This window comes from Schistocerca cancellata, chromosome 5 (genome assembly GCF_023864275.1).
Source record: "Schistocerca cancellata isolate TAMUIC-IGC-003103 chromosome 5, iqSchCanc2.1, whole genome shotgun sequence".
Lineage (NCBI taxonomy): Eukaryota > Metazoa > Arthropoda > Insecta > Orthoptera > Acrididae > Schistocerca > Schistocerca cancellata.
The window spans coordinates 653,168,272-653,186,488 of NC_064630.1; the positions used below are offsets into that span (position 1 = coordinate 653,168,272).

An 18,217-nucleotide genomic window follows, 5' to 3' on the forward strand; every position below is an offset into this window, starting at 1 on the left:
TATACTTAAAAATGCGCTTTATACTTTACCACAGAAAAGAAATATCATTTTTAAACTGAAACTATACTGGCTAGGTAGTAGGTTCACATTTTTCCGCTGGACTGCAGTCATCGAGGAAGTTGACGACAAGCGTCGACATCTCCCAACTGTCCACTTAAATGACCCTATTGTCTCCATGAAGACAGCGGGAGCTTCTGTGATGCGTTAAGCATATTCGAAACATTGACTTCGCATACTGTAATTCCAATCTGTCTGCAGTATTGTAGTGGCCGCCTGCTACGTACCGACTGTGAGAGAGAGGCAAACATTAGCTGGTGGCGGCTCCCGGCGTCTGTCATAGACGATGATCTGGCGGCGTTTAGTGCAGCGGAAGGAGCTGCTCCCGTGTAAGGCAGTATGTCTGTCGTGGGACGCAAATGAGGCGCCTTGCTACGCCGTACCGCTGCCTGCGGTGGCTGTGGTGCGTGTGGGCTGTGGCGGCGGCGGCGCGGTGCGGCGTCGACTGGCGCGGGGTGAGCCCGCGGCTGCAATTAGTGGCGCCAGTCGCGCAGCAAAACCGCCGCAGCCAGCAGCGCAGCCAGCAACAGCCGCACACTGCTGCCGACTATTGGCGACGAGTCGACTGGCGCGGCCTGGCGCCCAGGTGCTTGTGCTAAACACATCGCAAACAGGCGCACCAGTCACTCGTATCACTACATTACTTCTTCTTCTCTAGTGTTTGTACCACCCCTAAGCAGAGTCTGCAGATGATGGACGTTACGACCTCAAAAATCAATGGTCAAGGTCACAGAAGAAATTTACGTGCTCGCGACGTACAACAGCCAAAAAATGAATCAACCCCGTGAGATATGCTGTTAATCTACATCTAAATCAGTACTCCACAAGCCACCTGACCGTGAGTGGCCGAGGTACTTCTGACACCACTAACGAGGAGAACACGACAAGTGCTCAGATACTTCGCACAGTCAAAGAGTGGTCAAAATTAGCGAACGCGTGTCTCAGATTGTCCGTAGATACCCAAACGTTTCTGAAAAAACCACCGTCATGGTTTTCGAGGTACTTTCCACGTACTTTATGTAATTTTTGCCGCCCAATATTCTCAGACGAAATGGTGGCACAGTGGATAGTGCACGTGTTCGAAAACCATTATTACTGTTATTTTAGTTTATCATTTACATATCCATACTGTACAAGGTTACTGCACGAGTGTTTTCCTGTGTGTATTGATACAACGTATTATTATTCTACTAGCTGTATGTCACGTGAACGAATTAAAGAAGGAGAGAGAGGAGGAGAGAGAGCATGAGAAAATTATACGAAATTATTTTCTCTGAAATTTCTGTAGTATATCGTGATTAACAATCAACAGCTAGTGCCAGTTTTCGGACAAGTGATCCGTTATGCTACGTTCGTCACGAAGCTACAGCCAACGCACGAAGTCTTCAGCAATGATGACTCTTCTTTCCCGAGTGAGATATGTTTGTAGAAGTGTCACTGGGGCAAACCTGCATTCACATGATGCTCATGGTGCCCGGAATAGCGGTGTTTCGAATGCTTCTACGATCGGTCATCCAAGGGAATGTACCAAATCCTCCTGAAGAATAAACATCCAAGGGAATAAACACCCAAGGGAATGTACCAAATCCTCCTGAAGAATAAACATATGATTAAGATATAAAAGCTTATGTAAGAACTGATATGAGAATGAAGTATCGGAATATGTGAATTTAAAAAGATGTTATGTGTCTTTTGCCGCCCAATATTCTCAGACGAAATGGCGGCACAGTGGTTAGTGCCCCGTGTTCGAGAGCCATACCATTACAGACATGTATCATGTAGGAAATTATTAATACTTATTGTGACATCTAGCTGTAATTCTGCAATTAATATAACGTCCTTGTATCCCTTAGTTTGATAAGAAACATTCGTGTGCTCGTAGTAACCTTCTATTGCACATTGGTAGATAAATGAAAACATTAAAAATAAAATAAAAAATGTAACCAATAATCTGGTGTTGAACAAGGTGGGAAAAATTAAAGTCCTACGACCCTACCCTCTGTGGATATCGCGTGACAAAAGGTGAATAAATTACCTCGAAAATATCTCGAAAGCTTTCAGCGTGATTGTTCAGAAACGGTCGAATACCACAGAGAAGCCCAGACTGTGTTAGATTGTTTTGACTCCTCTTCCACTGAGCAAAGGTCCTGGGAAATCGAGTGATGGCACTTGCCGTGTTCTCCTGGAACCCCCTTCCCTATTCCATTCGCGAATGGCGCTTGGGAAGAATTACTGTCGGTGAGCCTCTGTGTTAGCTCTAATTTCTTGAATTTTTCATCGGGGTCATTTCGCAAGATGTACTTGGGAGTGAGAGACATCTTATCCTATTCATCCTGGAAAATACTCTCCCGAAATTTCAGTAGCAACTCTCTCCGTGATGCACGACGCCTCTCTTGCAGCGTGCCCCTGGAGTTTGTTGAGCATCTTTGTAACGCTGTCATGTTGACTAAACCTCACCTGACGGAACGAAACGCGCCGCGTTGGATCTCCACTATCTCTTCTATGAGTCCTAAATGGTAATTGCTCCAGACCAATGAGCACCAGACGGGTGACGAACCGGTTGAACAAGATCCTTGTAAGCCATTTGTTTCGTGGATGAGTTATATTTCCTCAAGATTTAGTCTGGCCTCCTTTTTGCTAGTGTTTCTTCTATCTGGTTCAGATGGCTCTGAGGTCATCAGTAGCCTAGAACTTAGAACTAATTAAACCTAACTAACATAATGACATCACACACATCCATGCCCGACGACTACGCTAGCGGTCGCTTGGCTCCAGACTGTAGCGCCTAGAACCGCACGGCCACTCCGGCCGGCTTCTATCTGGTCATTCCGCTTAAGTTCACTACTACATATTTTACGGTATGTACTGTTTTCAGCAATTTTTTTTCAATACTGTGCTTGTATAGTAAAGGGTTTCTTTTCGTATGTATGTGCAATATACACTCCTTGAAATGGAAAAAAGAACACATTGACACCGGTGTGTCAGACCCACCATACTTGCTCCGGACACTGCGAGAGGGCTGTACAAGCAATGATCACACGCACGGCACAGCGGACACACCAGGAACCGCGGTGTTGGCCGTCGAATGGCGCTAGCTGCGCAGAATTTGTGCACCGCCGCCGTCAGTGTCAGCCAGTTTGCCGTGGCATACGGAGCTCCATCGCAGTCTTTAACACTGGTAGCATGCCGCGACAGCGTGGACGTGAACCGTATGTGCAGTTGACGGACTTTGAGCGAGGGCGTATAGTGGGCATGCGGGAGGCCGGGTGGATGTACCGCCGAATTGCTCAACACGGGGATCGTGAGGTCTCCACAGTACATCGATGTTGTCGCCAGTGGTCTGCGGAAGGTGCACGTGCCCGTCGACCTGGGACCGGACCGCAGCGACGCACGAATGCACGCCAAGACCGTAGGATCCTACGCAGTGCCGTAGGGGACCGCACCGCCACTTCCCAGCAAATTAGGGACACTGTTGCTCTTGGGGTATCGGCGAGGACCATTCGCAACCGTCTCCATGAAGCTGGGCTACGGTCCCGCACACCGTTAGGCCGTCTTCCGCTCACGCCCCAACATCGTGCAGCCCGCCTCCAGTGGTGTCGCGACAGGCGTGAATGGAGGGACGAATGGAGACGTGTCGTCTTCAGCGATGAGAGTCGCTTCTGCCTTGGTGCCAATGATGGTCGTGTGCGTGTTTGGCGCCGTGCAGGTGAGCGCCACAATCAGGACTGCATACGACCGAGGCACACAGGGCCAACACCCGGCATCATGGTGTGGGGAGCGATCTCCTACACTGGCCGTACACCACTGGTGATCGTCGAGGGGACACTGAATAGTGCACGGTACATCCAAACCGTCATCGAACCCATCGTTCTACCATTCCTAGACCGGCAAGGGAACTTGCTGTTCCAACAGGACAATGCACGTCCGCATGTATTCCGTGCCACCCAACGTGCTCTAGAAGGTGTAAGTCAACTACCCTGGCCAGCAAGATCTCCGGATCTGTCCCCCATTGAGCATGTTTGGGACTGGATGAAGCGTCGTCTCACGCGGTCTGCACGTCCAGCACGAACGCTGGTCCAACTGAGGCGCCAGGTGGAAATGGCATGGCAAGCCGTTCCACAGGACTACATCCAGCATCTCTACGAATGTCTCCATGGGAGAATAGCAGCCTGCATTGCTGCGAAAGGTGGATATACACTGTACTAGTGCCGACATTGTGCATGCTCTGTTGCCTGTGTCTATGTGCCTGTGGTTCTGTCAGTGTGATCATGTGATGTATCTGACCCCAGGAATGTGTCAATAAAGTTTCCCCTTCCTGGGACAATGAATTCACGGTTTTCTTATTTCAATTTCCAGGAGTGTAGTTTGGACAAGAAGAGAATAGAAGCTTTCGAAATGTGGTGCTACAGAAGAATGCTGAAGATTAGGTGGGTAGATCACATAACTAATGAGGAAGTATTGAATAGGACTGGGGAGAAGAGAAGTTTGTGGCACAACTTGACTAGAAGAAGGGATCGGTTGGTAGGACATGTTCTGAGGCATCAAGGGAACACCAATTTAGTATTGGAGGGCAGCGTGGTGGGTAAAAATCGTAGAGGGAGACCAAGAGATGAATACACTAAGCAGATTCAGAAAGATGTAGGTTGCAGTAGGTACTGGGAGATGAAGAAGCTTGCACAGGATAGAGTAGCATGGAGAGCTGCATCAAACCTGTCTCAGGACTGAAGACCACAACAACAACCACATATGCATATTCGTCCTTTAGACGTATTTGAAACCTCGCATTTCTGAATTAATCTTGAATCAGCGTAAGGCATTTTATAATCTGTACTGGATTTAGAATATGCCTTTCAGCGTGTGACCAATTGCATTCACTGACTGTTCATATTGTATACTTAATTCGCCAGTTAGACTTTGTAACTTCATTGACCATCATGAAAGCTGCAGTTCTGTTTATACTCATATCGGTTGTTTTCAAAAGAGTACTTGATGAACTGCTCCAGTTTCGTCATTCCGTTTCTAAGAAACTGCTGATTTGTGGTGTTCGGATCTACCACCTCATTCAAACTTGACAATGTGATGGACCTGACTACAACTACTTAATCTTTAGATAATTTCAGCCGTTGTTCTGTCCTAAGGACCCTGCATATCTAAAAGCGTCTTTCGATACTCAGTATCCACCCCATCCAAGGTACAGAACAATAGTTTGCTAACTTCCCCTATAAAATTAAGAATTCCAATTTTCTTTCTCCTTGCATTGTTAACTGGTGTATTAGGGATTTCGTATCTTGTAACTTCCCTACATCGACTGTGACAGCATCAGTCAACATATTACACTGTATTTTACTGATATTTAGGTGCTCTAGTTTATCCTTACGTTGTTGAACTATCTTCGAACTTCTTTCGTGACCCTATTAAATATTTAATCCATTATTGTGAGATTTACATCTGTTACCGACTTCCGGATTGTACTGGTAGCTTCGATTTCTTTACTCCATTAATAATATGGTTTTAACCTATTGGGGGTGCACCTTTAACTCGTGTCTCTTACTTGCCCTAATTACTATATTAGGCAATGCTACTTTTATTACTTCCTTTGGTCCTCTGAACTGGGGATCAAGCTTCTTTGATCTCCCCTTAGTTACTCTCTCATCATGGAGCAATACTTTATGACATATCGGGAATGTTTTTGAGAGCTGTGTTTTATCGTAATGGACTTCGCGAGCTTCGTTAGTGTCTTTTATTTTATCTTTCGCCATTCTTTGCATTTCCTGCATTTCTTATACACATGATCATCATAATTGTAGCCTATCGTAACTGTCTTTTATTGCAATACATCTGGTCGAGTTACTGTTCTCCCCACCATTAAATAGAAGAGTCCGTACCCCATGCTGCTATGTGGCGTCGTTTTAAAAACTAAAGCTGTGATCTTCATTTATAGAACGTATCAAGTATTTCACTAACAACCTGTGAGGTCTTTCCAACACTACATACGTCATGGGAAGAGAAGCGGTTGTCTGTAACTTACACATTGTCTTAAATACTTTACTTAGAAAATTAGAGCCTTGTTCCGTTAATGTCACTGATAGAACTCCATAACTGAATACAATTTGTTCTACAAACTTTTCCTCTGCTGTATCAGCGTCTTGACATTCTAGGGGGATTACTAGTATACTTTTCCTTAAATCAACCTGAAGTATGAGAATACAGGGTGAGTCACTAACTATTGCCACCTAGAATAACTTCGAAAGTATGATAGTAGCTGAAACGTTGCTGGGACAAATGTTGCATGGGACAACGGCGGCCTAAATATGACATTGATTTGCCGGCAGCTGTGGCCGAGCGGTTCTAGTCGCTTCAGTCCGGAACCGTGCTACTGCTACGTTCGCAGGTTCGAATCCTGCCTCAGGCATGGATGTGTGTGATGTCCTTTGGTTAGTTAGGTTTAAGTAGTTCTAAGTTCTAGGCGACTGATGACGTCAGCTGTTAAGTCCCATAGAGCTCAGAGCCATTTTCGATGTTGGTTTTTTGTTAATAGGTGGGCTCACTTCAGAAATATGGTCAACTTTGTTTTTTTTGTTTTTTAATGGGATGCTATAGTTTTTTTCTGATAGCGGCTATCGAGACGAATCCAATGATGTGTAACGGTGAGGTCTTTGAAGGTCAACGAAGGTCAAAAAGCTGGAATGAACGTCCAATTACAGGTCTTCGAAGTGATGAATGTTGGAATAATGCAGTGCTGCAATCTTCTTATCATGCATTGAGTAGTATTCCTTATCACTTCATCACTTATCGAAGCACATGCTCTGACAATTCTCTCTCGTATATCGGGCAAATAGTACGAGGGAAAGTCAAGTACTGTCCGCAATTTAGTTATATTTTTGTTTATTTTGGCAACACTGTCGTTTTACGTTGATGACGCATGCTTTGTTTATTTGTTGTTATATCTTTGCAATTATCAAGCTGCTAGGTTTGTTTCGTTATCACTGCCTTGCTGTTAATCATGGCTGCTCCGCTGTCTTTTCGCAGGAAAGAAGAGCAACGTTCAGTGATCCATTTTTTTTTTGTGGTTGGAAGGCGTATCAGTGACCGAAATTCATCGAAGACTTTCGGTACAGTACTGGAACAGTGTTTTACCTCAACGGAGTGTCTACGAATGGACTAAAACATTCCGAAATGATCGCACAAGTGATACGCACGATGAAGGAGTCGGTCGACCATTTACCACCACAAATGAAGAAACCATTGAGCGTTAACGAAAAATGATTCTCTTAGACAGACGATTAACTATTGACGAAGTGGCACATCGTCTGCAAATTAGTCACTGTTCTGCCTACGAAATCATCAATGACCACTCTCTGTACTTTGAAGGAAACCCCTCCCAGTAAATCATTGTAAAGGATGCCTATTCCCTTCCTCAAAATGTGAAACTTGTGCCCTCCCAATATATTTCCCGCTATCCTTAGCTTCAGCATCGATGACCAATTATGTCCAATGTGCCTTGTCTTTCGAGGTGCATTCAAGTTCTAAGGCCTCAGATTTTTTTTCTCTGGACTGGAAAGAGATAGAAACATGCGCATTGTTTTAAAATGAGGCCGCGTTTATTGTCAATACGTCCAAGAGATGGCAGCACTGCACGGCAGATGGAATTTTACCGCCAGCGGCGAGAATGAGAACCGTTTTAAATACTTAAAATGGCGACGTTTTCCTTACTTGAACAGCGTGCAGTCATTCGTTTTCTGAATTTGTGTGGTGTGAAACCAATTTTTATTCATCGACAGTTGAAGGAGACATGTGGTGATGGAGTTATGGATGTGTCGAAAGTGCGTTCGTGGGTGCGACAGTTTAATGAAGGCAGAAAATCGTGTGACAACAAACCGAAACAACCTCGGGCTCGCACAAGCTGGACACACTTCACACCTGTGTGCCCTGACTCATCACAATAGTAACAGAAATTTTGAGATTCCCAGTTCTTTTCATCTGTCGCCATTATTTCAGTGCATCAATGCAGCAAATCTAGGAAATATCTTTCGTCAAGAACATAGATTGAGTTTAACACAAGGATAGTCAAAATCCTATTGCATAAACCATATATGATCCTAAAATTAACATCAGACCTACCAACAGTAGGCGGTGCTTCGGCAATCGATAGGGAAGGTTACATTTAATGTTGTGATGAAGGTCCCCTAGCGCATGGATAATGAACACCTGTATGTTGTCTCTTAATCGTCCGTGAGATTCCCAGTAATGAGAGTCTCATAGGTGTAACCCAATCACCTATAATAATAAGGTTCAATTGCATTCTATGTGATTCTCCCTGTGTAAATTCCATCCTTTTTCTGCTAAGTGTTCATAAATCGGATCTGACATGTCTAATTCAGGGAGCACATCTGTCCTCAGATGCCAGTGCTAATTAAGAGTTTTTTAATGTGTTCTAGTACAACGGGCCCTAAGCACTGAATCCCGAGTAGGGTCTCACTGAATCATCTACTACTCCTTTCTGTAACGTGGGATTTACTGGCTATGAAAGTGAAACATAGAAGACAACAGGTTCAGGATTTATTTCATAAACAACATTAAAACTTACAAAGACTGAACATTCATTATTTACAATCTCATTTCTGATGGGACATGACATGTTACTTGACGAATTATCTCTATTGATTGGAAGGATATGGAATGAGCGAGGAGGTCAATTTGATTTTGGCTATTCGCTATCATGATTACCGAGGTGCGAAGACGTATGGCGCGTATGCAGTCATTGCACAGCGAGAATCTGACAGTTAATGAAGATTAATTTATTATTGGTGCAGAGCAACTGTTACGAGACCCACCGCTTCCATCCAAATGTGCAAATTATGACGCCCATCCGTCCCTAGCGTACTGGTGGGGCAATGTAATCCTGTCGTGTGTTGCGCTAGTTGCCTTCGAACCATAGTGACTCTAAGGGGTCCTCCGCCACTGCTGGCCATTATGAACTACTTTGCAGCTCTCTGACTCCAAATTTCGAAGTCCTAAGTTCCTAAGTTGCGAAGTCAGAATACGAATGTTAATGTTTCTACAGCAGAAAGCCCCATCCGAATTCCAATTTTTCTTCGTTGACCATCCCATTCCGAATTCTAATCTTCTTTAATTGACCGTCTGACTGTGAATTCTGATCTTTCTTAATAGACGATCCGATTCCAAACGCCCACAAAATGCACTCCTCCATGCCTGGCGACAGCTCTTCACGGACCTGAAATTTCCTAACCAGTTTCACGCTTTGCCACCAACATTGGCTAGTAGACCAATTGTATAAAATATCTCACGTTGCCTGTATCAGCTCCACTCCACTCCTAATAAACTAATTTCTATACTGCCCACCTCTGCCCAGAAAGTAAAACTAAAGACGCCTCATGCCGCCTACCTATGACAGCTCTTTTTTCTTCCCGCCATTTCACCACTGTCGGTAACCAAAAATGGGAAAAAATACGTTATAATCACAAAGTGTTGATTTGGAACCACCCTCCCCCCCCCCCCCCCCAGCCGTACGATAACAGCATAGTTGTGTTTTTTGGTACATTTTATGAAGATGCAATCTGCTTCCACAGTTCACGACCTCTGCGTACGCAGAAGAGCGTTTCTCTGAATTCCCTCAGACCACCGGCGAATTTTGCTCATTCACCTGTGGACACGCTACACTGCCATGGAGGAAGTAGTTGTGGGGGTTGTATTTTTACCAACTTCACGGCATCCTGCTGTATTGTCTTAGGCTTGGCCAGTGCGGGGCCCGGAGTCCGTCCATCCTGTTATCCAGAGCCCTCTTCTACCGCTTTCTCCCTGCTGTGAGTGGACTGCACAGCTACGGAAAAGACACTACTGGCTGCATCCCAGAAGAATGACACCTGCGGCGGCCCCTCGCCACCTTGTGCTCTCCTGGACTGGATGACAGAGCATGCATCTTTAGACATCCAGACCTACAACCCCGACAGAGAAAGTGAAAACGTAGACAGTTAGTGCTGCCCCTGCAGTCATGAAACATCTGACGTTGTGATTCTAAGTGAAACTGTCCGATTCTACATGACATTAACAAATTACTGCGTTCCATCTTTATTTGTGAGTGAAATGGTGCTAGCCGGAAAGGGTAGCCAACTCTCATGAAACCCTCTTCGAATTGTAAATTCTGTCCAGGTCGTACTACTGTGGTACTTCTACAGCAAAATTTTAATGGGCCCTGTCTCTTCGCCATACCATTGTCATCTTCCTGTATTGGAATAGTATAGGAAAGGAGTGAAGGGGCACACGTTTCATCCTTACTAACACAAAAAAGACAAAGTATCTACATAATCATGAAAATTTTTCAGTCATTCTCGTGGAAACCACACTTTTTTACTATGTTTAGTACTGCAACTGTTGCTGAAGGCAATGTCTGAGCTGTTGTGGAAGGCATTCTTATATGACAAACACCAGTCAGCAGAACTTAACATAATAAATTCAAGCAAACTATAATCATGACCCATAAGTTAGTCATAATCACAGCTTAAAGAAAGGGAAAATTCACTGTTACAATATTTATCTTTTCCCATTTCACATAATCAATAGAGATCCCATGCACAATAATTCCACCATGTAGCTCAACAGGTTAGTGAGGTATGGTCCACAGGGACTTACATACAAATTATAAATCAACAAAATTTGTATATCATCCAGAATTACATCAACAGTATATAAAAATTAACTTGAATATACATAATCTACGCATAATCTTAAATAACTAATTGGCATTTGATCCGTGCTGCGGCCCGTGTTGGTGCTGTTTGTAGGTTTCCGCCCTCTGTTGGAGGCCAGAACGTATCGTTTAGTCGGCATGGTTGCGTTTGTTTCTCTTCTTCTCGTGTTGACTGGCGCCACTCCGTTTCTCTAGCATTGCCTGTCCGGTAGTGGCAGCAGCGACGGTTATCGATATACAGTAACTGTTGCCCTATCTCTGGGGCGACGACGTTGCTTTCCCGGGTCGTGTGAGTGTGGAGTCGGTTGGGGACTGAGGAGCAGCTCAGCGCAATGCGGAACACGTCAGGACCGCTGGCGGCGCATATGGACTGCCGCATCGAAGGGCTCTGGTCACGAGTGTGTACGGCCTCGTCGTAAACTGGATCCTGCAAGCTTTAAGATGTCTGCACTTGAATTCAAGTAGAAAAACCTCCACCATTGTAATATGTCGCGATTTTCCAGTGACTTGGGTCTTGTTGCTGCTCGTAGTGTCGCCGAGGCGAAGAGCAGCGAGTGGAGTGCTTGGGGAAGGCGGATCTGATTAGCTTTCATCGACTTCTTATTGCTATTTACTGCGTTCAGCTTGTTACAATTTTTTAAGTTCAACCAGCGGTATCTTTCCGGCCTGGTGGCCGCTAACGCACCAGTTACCGGTCCTGGAGGTTGGAATATGTAACAGTAGTGCACGCTTCCTCGCGTTGCCGCTGCTGTTCGGTAAGGAGTAGAGATGGGGGATCCGCTCCTGAACTAATTCATAGAGTTGAATCTTTCAAAGGAGTGAACAATCAGTGATTCAGAAAAAAAGAACGGTAGCTCCAAACGTTTCCCACGGCAGAGAGAGAGAGAGAAAGAGAGAGAAGGAGAATATCAGCGGCACCTCTGCTGGTCAGAGCACAGTGCACGCCACACAACACAGCCGGCGATGGACTCTGCCCTGCTTCTACCTTGGCTGCCTGCATTGTGCAGTGCCCCATTGGATTTTGTGTTTCACATATGCCGTGCCGTCTCTGTGCGTCATCTGCCACGTGCAGTGTCTGGCGCAGCTTAACTTAGCATCGCACTCTGTCAGCGATCATTTCAGTTGCACATCCTGCCCTCTGGGCAGTTGATGCAAGCAACAGGACAGAAAGCTTCCTAGCGGAGAATGTAAGAACTACTTGCAACAACCTGCTCGCAAGAGAACGGACGATTTGTCTCAGAGCGGGTGACTGGTGGCTGTTCACCGCTCCCCCCACCCTCGGAACTCGCCCGCTCAACGCTCACCCCACCATTCTCGACTCTAGCCAGAGCGTTGAGCAAAGCAACTCAGGTGTCACTCCGGTCTCTGCGGTCTTAGCTCACACAGTAATACAGCTCGCAGCTCGACCTGCTTGACTCAGCGCTTCTGCATCGGAGTTCGTCTCTACTGGATATTGTTCTTCGTAGTAATACCACTATGTATATTACATTATTATGTTATGTATACATCATTTATTTTTATTTTATTTTTATTTGTTTAAACTGATCAGATTAGGTTCCTGACAACTCCTCTTACTATATGATTTTTATTATGGACACTCGAATCTACGCTTTAATTACGAGCGAACTGATAAACGTATCGCAAAATGTGATACCCCAATATTTTCCTTGTTTTATTCTGCGTAAGGCTATTTGCAGGACTTTAGTCTTACAGTCAAATTTATATTTTTTTCTTGTTCTGGTACGGATTTTGCGATTTTAGGCGTCTTCGGAAGGAAACATTCACTTTAAAAATATATGGCTTGCGATGTATTTGTACGAGGTTAAAGAAATTTTAATACATTATAGCCAAATATATTGTTAATGTAAATCTCAAGTTACAACATTTTCCGATCACCCAAAAAACCACGATAGCGCAAAATAAATCAAGAATCAAAAACTTTGTCATATCGTGGAAATTTCAACAAACAATACAAAATTCTTACTCATTATCTATGTTACTTCAAAATAGGATCAAATAAGATCGAAATACAGGTATAGTACTGGAATAAACCAAGTTTAAAGGGCAATGTGCCTTCCATTTATTTTCTATTGTGAATGAGTGGTGAGTCATGAAAAAGAGCTAGTTCATTTCAGGGAGTGAACAGTTCTGATCCGATCTCTGAAAAGAACAGTTTTGCCCATCTCTAGTAAGGAGTGTAGTTCTGACAGCTTTCTTGTAGGCTGCTTGGTGATTTTTCTACTCTGGTGGTAGTGATTCCTTTATCGTTCCGGGCGTTCTAAACACAGTGTTCTGGGGACGTGATGCAGACCGCCGGTTCTCGCTTTTGGGTTGTTTCAACGTTACATTTGGTTTGTCCAACGCCAGGTAGTTTCAACAAGTTATCATTAGTCATTCGTTGGACTGCCACTAGTCTGAGCTACCATCTTGTGAAATGAATGCAATTCTTGGTTGCCTATCTCATCACTCGCGAAAGTGTTTGTTCTCAGAGATCGGTTCCTGGAACAACGTCTGTGACTGGTCCTTCTGTTTTATTATTGTATTATTTATTATAATACCTTGTAATGCTTACATTAAAGGTTATGCACGCCTATTTAATAGTTCTGGTCGCCTTCTGGAATAAATCTAGCAGTGTAACGGTTGTCTTACAAGATAAACCATAATTTTATTTCACCCGTTTGGTGATCAGTTGCTTGTTTTTTAAAATTCACCTTTGCTATTGTATTTCCTGTTTTATGCCTGGTTTCTAAATTTTTTTATATAATTTCCGTTTCTGGCGTGTAAGGCCTTGAGTCGTAATTGTGGTTGTTTGCCTTAAATTTCAAATTTGGCATTGGAATTTTAAGTCGTAAGCCTTAAAACATTATTTACTGCCACGTCTGGCGTCTGATATCTTCTGCTGTGTTTGTGGCTATTCGCTTGTAATGTTTTAGTATTTGTAAGTTGTAAATTGCAGCGAGTTCTTAAACATTCTTAATTTATTGCCATTCTTGGCGTATAAGGCCTTCAGCCATCATCACCGTGTCATGTTTTTAAAACATTGTCTGATGTATATGTATTTTATGGTGATTTGCTAATATGTAACGCACTGACAACACTATTATTTTACACGGTTGTTCATTCCTTCATTAATAACGTTTAGTTTTTTTATTTATTGTTGAGTTCGAAATTACTGGTTCAAAATAGATGTGTATAACTATAAAAGGCAACCAATAGTAACTGACTACGGCTCCGTACACAATCGTAACCGAATTCTGCCTTCTCCTGACTAGCAGGTCTCAGCATTCTTAACCGAAAGAGGAATATATTATCTTCATCAGAGCACTAGTTACACATCTATTACTCTCTTTAAACCAACAGTAAATGACTAACATATATTTATTTACATGTTGTTGTTGTTGTGGTCTTCAGTCCTGAGACTGGTTTGATGCAGCTCTCCATGCTACTCTATCCTGTGCAAGCTTCTTCATCTCCCAGTACCTACTGCGACCTACATCCTTCTGTATCTGTTTAGCGTATTCATCTCTTGGTCTCCCTCTACGATTTTTACCCCCCACGCTGCCCTCCAATAGTAAACTGGTGACCCCTTGATGCCTCAGAATATGTCCTACCAACCGATCCCTACTTCTAGTCAAGTTGTGCCACAAACTTCTCTTCCCCCCCCCCCCCCCAGTCCTATTCAATACCTCCTCATTAGTTATATGATCTACCCATCTAATCTTCAGCATTCTTCTGTAGCACCACATTTCAAAAGCTTCTATTCTCCTCTTGTCCAAACTATTTATCGACCATGTTTCACTTCCATACATCGCTACACTCCATACAAATACTTTCAGAAATGACTTCCTGACATTTAAATGTATACTCGATGTTAACAAATTTCTCTTCTTCAGAAACGCTTTCCTTGCCATTGCCATTTCACATTTTATATCCTCTCTATTCCGACCATCATCAGTTACTTTGCTCCCCAAATAGCAAAAATCCTTTACTACTTTAAGCATCTCATTTCCTAATCTAATTCCCTCAGGATCACCCGACTTAATTCGACTACATTCCATTATCCTCGTTTTGCTTTTGTTGATGTTCATCTTTTATCCTCCTTTCAAGACACTATCCATTCCGTTCAACTGCTCTTCTAAGTCCTTTGTTGTCTCTGACAGAATTACAAGGTCATCTGCGAACCTCAAAGATTTTATTTCTTCCCCATGGATTTTAATACCTACTCTAAAATTTTCTTTTGTTTCCTTCACTGCTTGCTCAATATACAGATTGAATAACATTGGGGAGAGGCTACAAACCTGTCTCACTCCCTTCCCAACCACTGCTTCCCTTTCATGTCCCTCGACTCTTATAACTGCCATCTGGTTTCTGTACGAATTGTAAATAGCCCTTCGCTTTCTGTATTTTACCCCTGCCACCTTCAGAATTTGAAAGAGAGTATTCCAATCAACTTTGTCAAAAGCTTTCTCTAAGTCTACAAATGCTAGAAACATAGGTTTGCCTTTCCTTAATCTTTCTTCTAAGATATGTCGTAGGATCAGTATTGCCTCACGTGTTCCAATATTTCTACGGAATCCAAACTGATCTTCCCCGAGGACGGCTTCTACCAGTTTTTCCATTCGTCTGTAAACAATATGTGTTAGTATTTTGGATCCGTGACTTACCAAACTGATAGTTCGGTAATTTTCACATCTGTCAGCACCTGCTTTCTTTGGATTGGAATTATTATATTCTTCTTGAAGTCTGGGGGTATTTCGCCTGTCTCATATATCTTGCTCACCAGATGGTAGAGTTTTCTCAGGACAGACTCTCCAAAGGCCGTCAGTAGTTCCAATGGAATGTTGTCTACTCCCGGGGCCTTGTTTCGACTTAGGTCTTTCAGTGCTCTGTCAAACTCTTCACGCAGTATCATATCTCCCCATTTCATCTTCATCTACATCCTCTTCCATTTCCATAATATTGATCTCAAGTACATCGCTCTTGTATAGACCCTCTATGTACTCCTTCCACCTTTCTGCTTTCCCTTCTTTGCTTAGAACTGGGTTTCCCTCTCAGCTCTTGATATTCATACACGTGGTTCTCTTTTCTCCAAAGGTCTCTTTAATTTTCCTGTAGGCAGTATCCATCTTACCCCTAGTGAGATAAGCCTCTACATCCTTACATTTGTCCTCTAGCCATCCCTGCTTAGCCATTTTGCACTTCCTGTCGATCTCATTTTTGAGACGTTTGTATTCCTTTTTGCCTGCTTCATTTATTGCATTTTTATATTTTCTTCTTTCATCAATTAAATTCAGCAGTTCTTGTGTCACCCAATTATTTCTACTAGTCCTCGTCTTTTTACCTACTTGATCCTCTGCTGCCTTCACTACTTCATCTCTCAAAGCTACCCATTCTTCTTCTACTGTATTTCTTTCCCCCATTCCTGTCAATTGTTCCCTTATGCTCTCCCTGAAACTCTGCACAACCTCTGGTTTAGTCAGTTTATCCAGGTCGCATCCCCTTAAATTCCTACCTTTTTGCAGTTTCTTCAGTTTTAATCTACAGTTCATAACCAATAGATTGTGGTCAGAGTCCAGATCTGCCCCTGGAAATGTCTTACAATTTAAAATTTCTGTCTTACCATTATATAATCTATCTGAAACCTATCAGTATCTCCAGGCTTCTTCCATGTATACAACCTGCTTTTATGACTTTTGAACCAAGTATTAGCTATGATTAAGTTGTACTCTGTGCAAAATTCTAACAGGCGTCTTCCTCTTTCATTTCTTAGCCCCAATCCATATTCACCTACTACGTTTCTTTCTCTCCCTTTTGCTACTACCGAATTCCAGTCACCCATGACTATTAAATTTTCGTCTCGCTGCACCGTCTGAATAATTTGTTTTATGTTGTCATACTTTCTTCAATTTCTTCGTCATCTGCAGAGCTAGTTGGCATATAAACTTGTACTACTGTAGTAGGCTTGGGCTTCGTGTCTATCTTGGCGACAATAAGGCGTTCACTATGCTGTTTGTAGTAGCTTACCCGCATTCCTATTTTCCTATTCATTATTAAACCTACTCCTGCATTACCCCTATTTGACTTTGTGTTTATAACCCTGTAGTCACCTGACCAGAAGTCTTGTTCCTCCTGCCACCGAACGTCACTAATTCCCACTATATCTAACTTTAACCTATCCATTTCCCTTTTTAAATTTTCTAACCTACCTGCCCGATTAAGGGATCTGACATTCCACGCTCCGATCCGTAGAACGCCAGTTTTCTTTCTGCTGATAACGACATCCTCTTGAGTAGTCCCAGCCCGGAGATCCGAATGGGGGACTATTTTACCTCCGGAATATTTTATCCAAGAGGACGCCATCATAATTTAACCATACAGTAAAGCTGCATGCCCTCGGGAAAAATTACGGCTGTAGTTTTCCCTTGCTTTCAGCCGTTCGAGTTACCTGCACAGCAAGGCCGTTTTGGTTAGTGTTACAAGGCCAGATCAGTCAATCATCCACACTGTTGCCCCTGCAACTACTGAAAAGGCCCCTCTTCAAGAACCACAGGTTTTTCTGGCCTCTCAACAGATACCCTTCCGTTGTGGTTGCACCTACGGTACGGCTATCTGTATCGCTGAGGCACGCAAGCCTCCCCACCAACGGCAAGATCCTTGGTTCTTGGTTCTTGGGCGGGGGGATAGTGACAAGGAAATGACATAAAAATTATATCAGCTACGAGTAATCATGTATGTAAGAAATATACTGAGTTTACAATAAAACCTCATTTTTTATAGTTTTCTATTTGAAGTCACGACCTAGTAAATTAGCAGTTCTCTCGACAAGGTAACATCGTTATGGTTGGGACATGGTGGAAGCTTGACTAGAGAAATCTCATCTCCTTAAAAATGGTGGCGGTTAACTACGCAAATATTATTTTATTCAAAATCTATTTAAAGAAATATGTAAAAGCGCAGTAACATGGATATGTGTTTCATGAAATATCAATGAGTAAATGAGGAAGTTACATTTTTGCGTTAGGTCAAAGAAGACCTACGGCACCGGCCGGAGTGGCCGAGCGGTTCTAGGCGCTTCAGTCTGGAACCGCGCGACCGCTACGGTCGCAGACTCGAATCCTGCCTCGGGCATGGATGTGTGTGATGTCCTTAGGTTAGTTAGGTTTAAGTAGTTCTAAGTTCTAGGGGACTGATGACCTCAGATGTTGAGTCCCATAGTGCTCAGAGCCATTTGAACCATTTTGGATTGCGACGCTGTCTGTCCTGACTCAGGTCCCAAGGGGCGACTCTGTCTCCTTGCCTAGGTGCAGGTACAGCTGATGCCCACAGAGAGGTGACCAGGCAATAGGACGGCTGGCTGCCCTCAGCTTCCCTGCAGTTGTGACCCTACAGGCCGGCCAGAGAGGCCGAGTGGTTCTAGGCGCTACAGTCTGGAACCGCGCGACCACTACGGTC

The 18,217-nt window shown here is 43.7% G+C and overlaps 1 protein-coding gene across 1 annotated transcript in view; it reads right to left on the bottom strand.

Annotated features, from left to right (window-relative positions):
* Nucleotides 1-530: 530 nt before the first annotated feature.
* LOC126188742 (uncharacterized) overlaps nucleotides 531-18,217 on the bottom strand; it is a 37,716-nt gene continuing 20,029 nt past the window's right edge. The window contains exon 2 of the mRNA XM_049930351.1: nucleotides 531-652. Within this exon, the coding sequence (XP_049786308.1) occupies nucleotides 531-652 (122 nt within the window). The remainder of the gene's footprint in view (nucleotides 653-18,217) is intronic.